The sequence below is a fragment of the Drosophila ananassae genome, chromosome 3R, assembly GCF_017639315.1.
Source record: "Drosophila ananassae strain 14024-0371.13 chromosome 3R, ASM1763931v2, whole genome shotgun sequence".
Taxonomy (NCBI): Eukaryota; Metazoa; Arthropoda; class Insecta; order Diptera; family Drosophilidae; genus Drosophila; species Drosophila ananassae.
Window position 1 is genome coordinate 8,372,285 of NC_057930.1, and position 12,698 is coordinate 8,384,982.

Genomic DNA, 12,698 nt, shown 5'->3' on the forward strand with positions numbered 1-12,698 from the left:
TACGCATAAATGTCATCGTAAATTCGGAATTCTACCCCATCTGTTTTGCGGTGTCTGTGGGAAGTAACGCCCCCTGGCAGATAGGGATTTGGTCAGGGATTAGAGTGAGTGCTTCCCATATGGACAGGGTTATTCATGATGGCCTGAGAATTCTCTGAAGTTTTTAAGTAAGAATTTAAAGACCTTCCATTTATTAGAAAGTACTTCCTAAAAAATAAATATTTTTTTATTAAGACTGGTAGTCAATGAGCCCCTGATTGTTATATTGACTTCATCCCCTCTGGAGTGGAAAGTTTTATGCTTTCTCTTGGACCGGAAGCTTATCGACCATCACACATCTCAGACTCCCCGGGCCAACAACAATTCGCAGCTAATTAAGTGAAACTTCCCTCCGGAAAATTGAAGGATGGAAAAGTCAAACTCCGTACGTCCGCAATTAAACCGCATATAGAGGATATTCACTCGATTGGCAACTAACGACTAGAAAATCCCAATGCCAGAGATCCCAGCAGTGCGATAAGATGGCCAATGAGCAAGTTAGAACTACCCCGTACAAGTCGCACGATCGAACGGATCATGATCATGGTAAATGATTTAAAGCAAGTCTCATAATTTCTCATTGTTCCTGTGGCATTTCCACAAACTGATAAATGAAACTGAAAACATAAACGACAACAACTACACAGGGACACTGGGACACTCCTGGCGATGGTAGATCGAGTCAATGCGATAATACCTTTCACACTCCGCATGGGGCCCCGAACGGGAGAGATCGCTGGCCAGCGATAGCGGACAGGCGGACAGAGGACAGAGGGCCTTGGAAATGGTAAAATGGAATTAGAATTAGGGAAAAATTGAAATGTTAAGGCAGCTCGTCATTCGAGACAAGTGATCGCCGGATCGCCGGCTTAGTAGCTTGGCTCACTAATCTGTCCAAACAAACCCGAGGTCGGGTCATCATTTGAGTTCAGTTGAGGTCAGGTGCTGGTCCTTCTGTTCCCTTAATGGGCTTACGACCAGGGAATATTTATATTCACACTGTTTCATTGTCTCGTTAGGAACAAAGGATTACAAGCGAAAAAATATTTTAAAATATATTTTCATATTTTCCCACGATTTAATAGTTTTTGTGAGGATTCTAGCCTAAATTCTTTCTGATGCACATTATTTGCATTTGTTTTGTTTGTGAAAATTATGGCATTGGATTACATCACATTCTCAGGCCCTCTCCCACAATCCATCCGCAGATACCCGCATTACAAATTCCCTAAAAATCTAAAAACTGATCCGATTGTTTCGAAGCGCGTGGCATTTGGCGGTGTACTTTACTTTACTTTACTCAAAAATAAAATTCCTAGAATGCTGCTACAATGTTTTTCTAATGTGTAATCAAAGTCCCAATAATTTAAGCCAAAGAAAGAACTCAGACAGATCCTGGCAAAAACTGTGACCATAAAGAATGCAGGATTCTTCACACTTGCCAGAGGCTACAAAACGATTCGCGATACGCAATAAAATCTAATTAGTAAACTCTGTCTCTATGGGATAGAAATAAAAAACCGAAGCCGAAACTGTAAAATTTCAGGTACTTCAGCTAAAAAACACGACAATTCGACATGGCGACGACACTCCAGGCCAAACAAAGACGCCCGGACAAAGGACACACGTACGCAGGGACACTGGAAGGGACAAGGACACCCCTCTTTCAAAATATAAAATAAAAAACCACCCGATCCTCGAAGATCTAATGCTGTTTACTCAAGCGAAAAGGAGAAACTTGGGAAAACAATTGTTGAAATTTTACAATTTTAAAAAATCAAATGGAACATTAAGTGGCAAGTTCCTCTCCCAGGATGTATCAGGACTTTCAGGCTGGCCGTGTGCCGCGTGTCGAATGCTGTCAATATTTCCGGTGTGTCTAATGACAAACGCATGTTTACAGGAGTGCGAACACATCCGGGGAATCCTTTCGCGATTGCAATTGCGATTCCTGATTGCAGAGGCCGGTCCCAAGCCGGTAGGAATATTTCACGGACATCAAGGACTCGCAGACGGCAATTAAATGGATTTACTCAAGCGTTTGGCTTTATTTGATGCGGCAATTTATAAATGATGGGCGCGAGTTGTCGATGGGGTTGATGATAAATGATCCTGTGGTGCTGTAAAACCTTAAATCAATTTATACAATTTGTGTAATTTATAAAATTCATAAAACTATGATACAGAAGCCAATGAACTGGAGTATTGTTAGTCCGACTGCTGTCCAAAAAATAAATGTTTATTCAACTGCATTTGAATGTCAATTAGCTTAAATTGCTAGTTTTGACTTACAACGAACGACGGCTATTAACACGCACACCACACACACCATATCACACACAGCCATACCACCAATTGAGGGGCAGTCAGGAGATCCATAACATTAGAATCAACATCCCGGAGTGCATTCACCTCGGGATAACCAAAGATCTCTCATATGCTTCGGGCCCAATACAATTTGATTTGCATCGCAGCTACTATAAGATACATTCAACATCCGCCGCTCCACAAACTCCGTCGCACTCAATTTAATTTAATAAAAATTTTGTTCGTCTGGCCGAGGGTTTTTCGGGCCCTATGACTATTTTCGGGGTGCCAGTGCTCTTGTAATTATTAATAATATTTTCAGACGTCGATGTTGTGTGCACATAAAACGCACTCGTAAACAAAATGGCTTCAAAGTTGTTTATTCAGATCGGGCACATAACTTCAATTAATCTCAATTAAGTGCCAAATATTCGGAGTTCATGTCCGAGCTGATGGAAACGGAAACTTTTAGGGTTCACTTAGCCCTTTTTTGAGTTTTGTTTATTGAGTTTTTTCCCTGTTTTGGGGGTAGACTGCCGCCAATTGAGGGTTTGCCCAAGGCCTTGTGCACATCAATTCTTGTTGTACGCCTTAAAAATTGAAGAAGGAGGAGGGAGTTCCGTGCTTTGAAGTTGCCAGTTTATTGGCATGTTAGACCCATAAAAAACGTTGTTAATTCTTTGTGGAGGAGACAGTTCTTTGGGCATTGCTAGAAACTGTGTGAGTTTTATTAGGTTTATTATATAAATTACCATAAATTTCTGTTAAAGAAGTTATTTTCTTCACCATTTATTTTGGGAGTCTCAGAGGGAGGCTATGCTTATTCTCTTAAAATCTTTCAAAACAATAAAATTGCTATTATATATCACATTCTTAAGCAGAATATCTCAACAATATCTAATTTTTAGATATATTCCCTAAGCCTGCATTAAAATAATGAGAAAAGTATTTCTTCAACGTTTCTTGGCGTAATCGACCGGAAAACTATATCTTTTCCAAGAGAAGATCCCATTCTTAGGCGGAATACTTATAGATCAATCCTCCTCCAACCTCTATCGAAATCTAAAAACAATATACTTTTCAAATTGTTTGTCAAGTTTTGTGGTGGGTCTTTGACAAAAAACAATCCGATTCTCAAGTGGAGAGTCTTAAACGATTTTGTGACTCATTGTCCGTCAATTTCTTACAATTTCATAATACATCTTATCTTTTAATTTTCTTTGAGAACCTATATAAATCCAAACCTTTAATAATCCATCGTTACACCATAATTCGAGTATTATATATATGTTGATTAGATTACTTCAATAATGAAAAATAAATATCCATTTGCCCAACAATCGCTCGGCATTGGTGTGAAATATTTGCATTGTTGGTTTGTTGGGAACTGCGGCTCCCTACCAACCCTTTCTCCAGGATCTGGCCGGGTCCTTAACCCTCGTCTCTACACAAATAAGACGTCACGCTCATTACAATACCACAAAAGGTCTGAAGAGAGAAGAGAAGAGCAACCCCGACACAAAAAATACTCCACTCCTTGTGATCCTGCGAGCCCTTGAAGGCTTTTTGTTATTTGTTTCACATTCAGGACGATCAGGACATTTGCTCACTTGAGCGAGGCCAGCCGATCTCCGAACTTTAGCTTCCTCTCGTATTGATTACAGAAAATATGTTCTGGTGATTAGAGGCTGCAAGATGTTATATGTAGGCTCCGATGGCTTGTACCGAGCCCTTGGCCGGCACTTTTGTGCTCAAATTATCGCATTATGCCTGAACACTCGAGCATGGTTTGCATTCGTCGATATTGGTCTATTGTTTTGCTATCAGTTATGCAAAATGCCGGGGACCGCTCTCCCCTTTTGTCCTGCCTCTGGCCCTTTGTCGGATTGCGATAATTTCCATCTTAAATATTCATTACAAGACGGCGACGTCTGAGTTTCCCTATCGCTTTGATTGATTACTCGAGTGGTTGGTTGGTTTATCGTGTGCGGCAATTGTTGCTCTCCATCCTTGGGTTTCCTTCGGCATTGTTCTTCACATTTTAAATAGAATTTGAATTGGCATCGGCTCTGCTCTCAGCCAGGGGCGTGGTGTTTCCTTCATTCTTCGGGAGGCGGCCTGCATGTTGGTCACTTGAGAGTTGCGACTGTTTCCATTCAGTTGTCATCTAATAACCAAACTTATTGAAAATCGAAATGTCTGAATGAAATTTGCATGGCCAAGCATGGTTGGGTTTTCTAGTGGACCTCCTTGCCAGGCAGCTGCTCGGCGATTTTTGTTCCAATATTGAAATCGATCTCTAAATTACCTTTAGTCTTGACGACCTCCAAGGGCGTAACTACTCTCAAGATGTGACTGAGGTTAATGCGGAAGTTGTACACCATTGGTGGTTTTTGGTTTTGTGGCTTTACTTAGATTTTATTTTATTTGAGATCAATAACTCATAGTTTTAACTTATTATATTAACTGATTTTTGATGCCTGAAAAGTTAAAACAATGAATGTTAGGGTGCAGCACAAGTACCGGCTACCATTCATCCTTTAATTTTTCATCATCAAAACGCTCGTCTTTATAATATTTATCATTTGAGTAACAGATTTCCCAAGTTTCCGATACAACCAGAACATATGGCTGCGATGCGTGAGAAATTTTTGCATGTCTAAGCTGGCCGAGGAGGTCATCAAGCCACAGGAAGCCCTAGAATGCCGCAGAATGCCACAGACTGGCGTAAACCTTACACAAAGAGCCCTCAAGTGGCGCAGTTTGAGCTTCCACCACAACGACGATGACGATGTCTGTCAAGAGGCCACTCATATATTTGCAACAACTCGAGTGGCTCCGGCTCCGGCTCCGGCTTTGGTGGAAGGGTGGAAGTTCCTGGCATGGACTTGGCTCCTCCCGTGGTGCTGCGGTGTGCACATGCGCACTCAAGTGTCCGGAATATTACGTTTGGCTCCTTAAAAGCAGCAGCAGATTGTCGCAATTTGGTTTCATTTTTAATATTTTTTTGGAAGCGCAAATTGCAACCCGACGATGTGTGAAAACTGTTTTCTCTTTTTATTTAATTTGGTCTGGGTGGTTTTTAGCTGCGAAAGGGAATATTAATATCCATTGTTTAGAATGGAAGATCAACAACTTCCTGGCACAATTATGGGAATTTATTTCAAAAAGATCATTGTAGGATTTCTATCGCCGGCATCATTTGCAACGCTTTTCCTGCGCAGCTCCCAAGGAGATCCCTCCCAGACCCCGGAGCTCAGAGCCCGAGTAATTACCACTCGGATTGTGTCAATCAACGAACTGCCATAGGTCGTGGGTAGTTTTAATTGAATATTACAAGAGGGATGTGCATTAATAAGGAAATCAATTTAAATCTCAGTCGTGGCCATGAGAAAAACCCAACTCCAAAAACTTCAAAAAAAGAATCTGCGGGCGTAGGATCCGAAGCGGTGGTGCAAATCAGGGTGATGTGTCTCTAACCCAAACCCAAAACCTCTCAATGAAGCAATAAGTCTCAATTGATTTGGAGTTCAGCAATTAAAGTACAAGGTCATGAATAACCAGATTGATACCGAGTGTAGATATAGTTGGGGCAATCTTAAATATTTTTAAACATAAACTGTTAATCATATCTGTTAGTCTTGATTGTCTAATCGATCAACTTATCTCTGGGTGGCCCTTGAGATAGTCGCGTATAACCCAAAGAACCGAAAACCGTGCGAAACCTGCAGTCACGCTACTGCCGCACCACCCGTAGCATGCGGGCGCGCACCACCGAAAAGGGAAAACTAATAACATTTTTGCGAAAACTGAAGCTGACTCTGAGAACCGCTCGAGTACCGCTTTAGTTCACACCATCTTTGGAGTGAGTGAGTACTGGAAGATAGAAGTAATCTGAAAACAAACTTTAAATTTATTTCACATTTTAGAATAAAACCAGAAATGGGTCTTCCTTACTTGCTCCTCACCTTTTTGGTGCTTTCTGTATGCTCCACCAAGGCAGTCACCTTTTTGGACGGAAACCCAGTAGTAGAACTTTCTCTGGGAAAGATTCAAGGCTCCAATATGACGAGCTCCAAGGGAAATAATATTTATGCTTTCCGAGGCATTCGTTATGCCCAACCACCAGTGGGGGAGCTGAGATTCTCGAATCCTCTACCCGAACCTGCTTGGGGCGAGGAACTCCTCGATGCCACAACGGATTCCCTGATCTGCCCACAACCTGAGGTTGCATCGTACATGAGCGAGGATTGTCTGAAGCTGAATGTCTATACCAAAAGCTTTGAGGACAAACTACCAGTCATCGTTTACATCCACGGTGGAGCCAATGTCCTGGGAAGTGGGCATAGCTTGTTCATGGCAGGACCGCAGTATCTGTTGAACCACGATGTGGTTTACGTGGCCTTCAATTATCGTCTTGGAGCCCTGGGATTCCTCAACACCAATAGCCAGGAAGTAAAAGGAAATTTTGGCTATTTGGACCAAGTGATGGCCTTGCAATGGGTCAGGGATCACATATCCCATTTTGGTGGTGATCCAAATATGGTAACCATCATGGGCATGAGCGCTGGTTCCATGGCCGTCAGTCTCCACTTGGCCTCGACCCTTTCCGCTGGACTTTTCCATCGGGCCATCCTGATGAGTGGATCGGCAACGAACACTTATGACATTGATAATGTTTACTGGACTAGGAAGCTCTCCCGAGAACTGGGCTGTCCGATCTACGATCCCCATGATATAGTCACTTGCCTGCGAAATGAGTCCTGGACTCGTATCGTGGAGGTTTCCAAAGCCTGGGAAACTCATCAGTTCACCAACATGAAGTGGAACTATGAGATCGATGGACACTTCCTGACCAGACATCCCACTGCGATTTTCTTGGATGGTTACTTTAACAGAGTTCCCTTGCTGGTTAGCTACACGGAAAATGAGTTGGACTACTCGCTCTATGGTGAGAGGTTTCTAAGTTTAATAATTCCCACTAAATAGTATATATCTTTACAGTCCACAAGGATAACGAACCCTTACTTCACGATCTCGCCATTAACTTTGAGGAGTATGCTGCGGAATTGTTTCTCTACAAAGAAAATGAGAACACCAGTCGGAGACTTAAGGAGTTCTATTTGGGCAAAAATTTCTCAGAGATCAATGAAGATAATATCAATCAGTTTGGTCAAATATTTTCGGACAGTGTCTTGGGCCATGGAATCCACCGTCTCGTCGAGCTGGCAAGGCAGTGGACTCCCGTCTACTATATGCGCACGGATTACATTGGTCAGAGAACTCTTAATGCACCAACTGATGAGGAAAATAGGCCCATTGGAGTGGCACATGCCGACGATCTGCAGTACGTAGTGCCAGGATATTGGTACGGCACAGGTGTGGAAGAAGATCCCGATGCTTTCATGATAGATCGGTTCACCAGCTGGTTCGCTCACTTTGCCAAGACGGGGTGAGTGTTATTGCTTATTTTATTGGTTTCTGATACCTTATAAAGCTATATCATCTCAGGACACCCCTCAACACCACTGAGAACTGGCCACCCTGCAACGCCACCTACGTGAAGATGCTCTACAATGGGGTGGATACCCAGGTGGGTGACCCCGCCTTTGCGGAGCGATACGCCCTCTGGGACGAGCTCTTTCCCACGGACGCCCGGAGCGAAGGCGCTGCCTGGCGACTCGGCCTCCCGGTCGCCATCGCCACTGGTGTGGCCTGGCGGCTCTTTGGGAAATTAATGTAGCAATTAGGTGTGGAAAAAGCTTATCAATAGGCCGTTTAGATTGCGCTAATGACGCCAGAGTTGGCTCGTTTGCTCTCTGACTGTCGGCTCTCGGCTCGGATTGCGACTATTTACTTTGATTAATTAATCAACAAAGGCGTGAGATTTTCCCCGTTGCCTTGGGGCAATTAGTCTACGCCTCGGAGCGGGCTTGGGCAGCTTAAATACACATTAATTTGTCTTTAAATGTTTCTGGCTCTGGTTGCTTTTTGTTCGGGAGGCGTGTTCGTAGCGTTGGCCTTTTTGAGCTTTGAATTATTTGTAATTGCCAGGTTGGCCGCTCCACATGTAAAAACCGCTCCGGTTCCACCCTGCCCAACTACTACTCCGGGATCCGGGGACTTATCCCATTACACAGCAGCGCTGCTATTGACATTTACGATTTGCTCTTGCGTGAAAATGCCAAACAATGCGATGGGATACAAAAGGATTATCGCCATCCCCGGCCCCTTTTTGGGGTGTGTTCAGCTTCCGGAGGGGAGGCTCGTCCTGGCGGAAAATGGATAGTCTTTGTGCGGAGTTTGTGATTTTGTTTAAAGTTTGCCACACACACTCGCTGTCATGTGGAGTCTCTGAGTTGTCCACGACTTTAAGCCCATTCATTAGCACTGGCGAATCGGGCATTTGGGTCAGCTCCAAGTTTAACCCTTTGGCCAACCACAAAGGACACCAAGGACACGCACACATGACTCAGCACCAGCCAAGTTGGGCCAAAGAAAATATGGAAAATTAACTTGTTAACTTGGCCCATAGAAATATGAGGGGCCAGGGCAAACATATGCATTGTGTGCCGTTCCCTTTTGGGACACTTTCATGCCACAAAAAGGTGCACAAGTCAACATGACACAAGTCCCCGAGTGACAAGAATGACAACCAAAATGTGCCGAAACATGTGCGAAATTTAATTAAAATTTTTGTGAAAATTTACACAAAATTGCGAATTGATTGGAGATTGTGTCTATGAAGGATCACCCCTTTCTTCGGATAGAAGCAGCGGCAGCTGGAAATTAGAAAAAGAGTTTATTGTAATGGGATATCGAGTGGCTTTTGTGACTCAATTACAATAAGTCTATTAAAACATGTGTCTGCGACTCGTCTAGACTCTACACCGAGTGAGGATCAAGGACCAAGCATCGGGAATCGGGATTCCAGCCCCGATCAGTCACAATATATAAATCTGCTGTCTAGGCTGAGCGCGTGCCCCTTTTGACTTTGTCTGGCTCTTTGTGAACATCTAACAAAACAGATCCTCAAAGTGGTAAAGGTAAGAGGGTACAGGGATGAGTTCGACGATCATCATGATGATGATGATGCGAAGGTGTTCCAGCTGCCGATTCAATTGTGGCCGCGTCTCGATTTCACTTTCGCTACGCCTGCGCCTGCGGTATTTCGATGGAAAACCTGGCCTCGTCTTCAGCCCGATCCCGATCCCGATCCCGAGCCCGAGCTCGATCCCAGACCCTAAGGCCCTTGCTCTTTTTGTGACGCATCATCCACCTCGCTTTTGCGGGTTTGATTACGTTTTTATTGAGTTAACAAAAGGAGTAAACATTTTGAAGTAGCGCCAAGGATCGAGTGCTTTATAGGCTTGTCAGCGTGGCCTGTCCGTTTGAAATTCTCTGCTTCCCAGTCCCAGTCCCCGTCCTGGTCCTCGTCCCTGTTTATGCGTTCTGTCAACATATCGGATTACGCCCCCACCCGGCTGATAATCGCTAATGACAATACAAATTGAAAGTGCAGAGAGCTGGAGGGAGGGATTCGATTCCGCCAGGACAGGGAGATTCTTTGTTATGCATGTTTTCTGGGAAGCACGAATATTTTTGTATTTTGTATTCCGTATTGCAATCGAAGGCATTTTGTCCAATTGATTGGTATTCGTGGAAGGATCCCAGACAGAGCTTTGATCGCGAGGATCCTTTCTCAATTTCCCAAATCCCGAAAACAACTCCATTAATTTTCCCCCCAGCAACGGCCAGTGGCGCCACAATCTGACAGATCATTTTCCCTGCTCTGTTATGCGGTTAATTAAACATTTATACAAATCCAAATCGCCGTGATTAATGATTGGTCCTGGCCGAAGCACTTGCTGCGGCTCCCAGGCTGGAAAAACAAAAATAAAAAACAGACATCAAAGCGATATCAAACTGGGAAAAGGACACTCGTATCGGGTTTGTTTTGGGTGAAAGTGTTCACATCAAACGAGCTCAGAATTAATTGTTTTCTCCTCTCTCCAGATTTTAGTTGTTGGACCACAACTTGATTATTCGATAACCAAAATTCATGGCTCACATATGAGGCAGACACACACAAAAAAAAGAATATATGTATGTTTAAAAAAAATGTCCCCATTGTCTGGCTGTCTATCTCAGGCTACTCCAAGTTCCAAGCTGTGTGGTCTTGAGTGTCTTTTGTTGTTCACTCCTCCGATATCGGTTCGGTGGCCTTTGTTTGAAGACCCGGCCAGAAGGGGGCATAGGAGACCCAGAGGAGTGGAGGCCTTATAATTATGCATGGTTTCTCGAGTTAATAGAAATGTTTTCGGAGGACCACCCTCGCACCATAGCCACCAGATTTATGATAGCCGGAATGGAAGGTCATAATAGACCCCGAAACTAGCCGCAATCCAATCGAACGGCGGGTGGAAGATTGCCATCTCTTTTTGCACCCAATCCGAGGGCCATAAAAAGCGCAACCAACCGCCCATCGCCCAATCGCCCAAATAGTCGCAATCATTACAAGCGCGTTAAGTGCCAACCGCCCTTCCGTCCTTCTGTCCTCTCTGTGTCCTTGCCAAATATTTGTTTGCAGTTTTCCGATATGCGACTCCTGTCACTCCTCCTCCCCCCGCTCTGTTGTCAAATGTGATTATTAATGTGCTTTAAATAATGAAAACGAAACAACAACATCCGAGATCCGAGTTCCAAGTGGCACCCCCGAAATCAGTGCGCCCTTGAATCCCAATAACGTATGCTAGTTGTCACGAGGGTGCGACTGCGAGGCTTTATCCCCAGGTCCTGAGAGGCACAGGAATCAAATGCCAGGAGGACCAACTAATGAGTGTAAACAACGGATGGATGCCGGGAAAAATCTACGGCAAACAAACTGCCACAAACTGTTTGATTTGTCGCTCAGGACTAATGAAACCAAACATTAGCGAGCCCAGAGCATCCTGCGCCACCCCTGCAGGATCTGCCTTTGGTGGGTAGATAGGACTCGCAGGACTTTGTCGGGGGTTGCGGCCCTGGATTGTTGCAATTTTTTTTTTCATTTTCGATTCCTTTTTTTTTGTGACCTATGGTAGGGATGTTGCAAGGATAGAAGTGTGTGCACTGCAAAATAAAAATAAGTGAAGGGGAATCAGGAATTATAACTTAAAGCAATTCTTCCAAGGCTCAATTTAACTCTTTTTTGCATTAGGCCTTTAATCTAATCGAACCATAAACAAATAAAATAAATTAACCCATCATTTCTCTTTTCTCTCAGTGTAGAGTGCACATTGTTTACCCTGGCAATGGGTTCCTGTAAGTTGATTACGTGGTTGACGTTGACACTGAACTACAATATGAGGGCACGGAATGCTGCCTCTGCTTCTGTGGCAGCTGTCTTCACGTGAACTGGAAGCGGTGCGATGTGCCTACCACCTTGTGGCACCTTTTGGCTGGAAAAGCTATGTACGTGCTTGCACTGGCTAATATGGCCCCTTACCCCCTCTACCCCGTCCCCACGAGGAAGTTGGCCAAATGGAGCGCCAGTCAGAGACCAGGGGTCAGGGCAACTGTAACTGGATGGCCGGCCAGATGGAGTAGCTGGTACCTCGTTCGTGGGAAACTCTCTCGAGTGGCATGCGGGTGTGGTTTTCCTTCTGCGAGTGTGTTTTGGCCACAATTAATGAAATCGTATTTTGTGTGCTACACTATTTCGTGTGTGATTAATAGTTTGTGGGTCTGGGAAATGGAAATGCTCGCCTCTTTGCTCTTCTTATTTTTACGAGCCGCCCCGGGCGCATCTCGATGCACTTGTTCTAATGGACTCGGATCAGGTTTGTGGCAATGTTATTGAGCAATTAGTTAAACGATCCACTAAACTGTTGACAGTCAGCCTGGAATCCACTCAACATCAATCAAAGCTGCAACTTTCACAGGGCCAGAACACAATTTGTCATCGATTGGTTCGACCAGCCGAGTTCGACCAGTAGAATTTCTGACATGCTCATTAAAGTTCTGGATTTTCAGGAAAATCTAAGACCAGAGAATAAAACAAATAACTGGAGGGCTGAGGAATGCGAGGGCTTCCAAGGCTCATCGAATTTTAGAGTCCATCGACGGGCTTCTACATTCCAGTCCCCCGATCCACCCCGGCATCGGTAAGTCAATAAGCGAAGTAACGTGCAACACGATCCATCAACCAAGTCGAAAGCTGCTCGAAAACTATTATTGAAACCCGATGCCGCGATGACAACAGACAACAAGGACTCATGACTGTTTGCCTGACATCCTGCAGGGATGCAGATGGGGTGGGGAGTCAGCCTCCTGACTGATCTGCCAGTCAGCCAGACAGTCAGTCAGGGAAT

The 12,698-nt window shown here is 44.3% G+C and overlaps 1 protein-coding gene across 2 annotated transcripts; it reads left to right on the forward strand.

Moving 5' to 3' along the window:
- The first annotated feature begins 6,072 nt into the window (after nucleotides 1–6,072).
- Nucleotides 6,073–8,315, forward strand: LOC6505430 (esterase E4). Of its 2 annotated transcripts, none has more exons than XM_014905010.3 (4): nucleotides 6,073–6,215; nucleotides 6,276–7,297; nucleotides 7,351–7,798; nucleotides 7,858–8,315. In XM_014905010.3, the coding sequence occupies exons 2-4, from the start codon at nucleotides 6,289–6,291 to the stop codon at nucleotides 8,087–8,089; spliced, it is 1,689 nt and encodes a 562-aa protein (XP_014760496.1). In that variant the 5' UTR covers nucleotides 6,073–6,215; nucleotides 6,276–6,288; the 3' UTR covers nucleotides 8,090–8,315. The 2 variants fall into 2 exon arrangements, with proteins under 2 accessions (XP_014760496.1, XP_001964895.2); XM_001964859.4 differs by having other exon boundaries at nucleotides 6,074–6,211.
- Nucleotides 8,316–12,698: the final 4,383 nt, after the last annotated feature.

Excerpts from the sequence above, each read along its gene's own strand:
- LOC6505430 (XM_014905010.3), top strand. The coding sequence starts at position 6,289 with ATGGGTCTTCCTTACTTGCTCCTCACCTTTTTGGTGCTTTCTGTATGC. Across the intron at positions 7,298-7,350 it reads GTTGGACTACTCGCTCTATG|TCCACAAGGATAACGAACCC; the intron begins GTGAGAGGTTTC and ends ATATCTTTACAG. Across the intron at positions 7,799-7,857 it reads GCTCACTTTGCCAAGACGGG|GACACCCCTCAACACCACTG; the intron begins GTGAGTGTTATT and ends ATATCATCTCAG.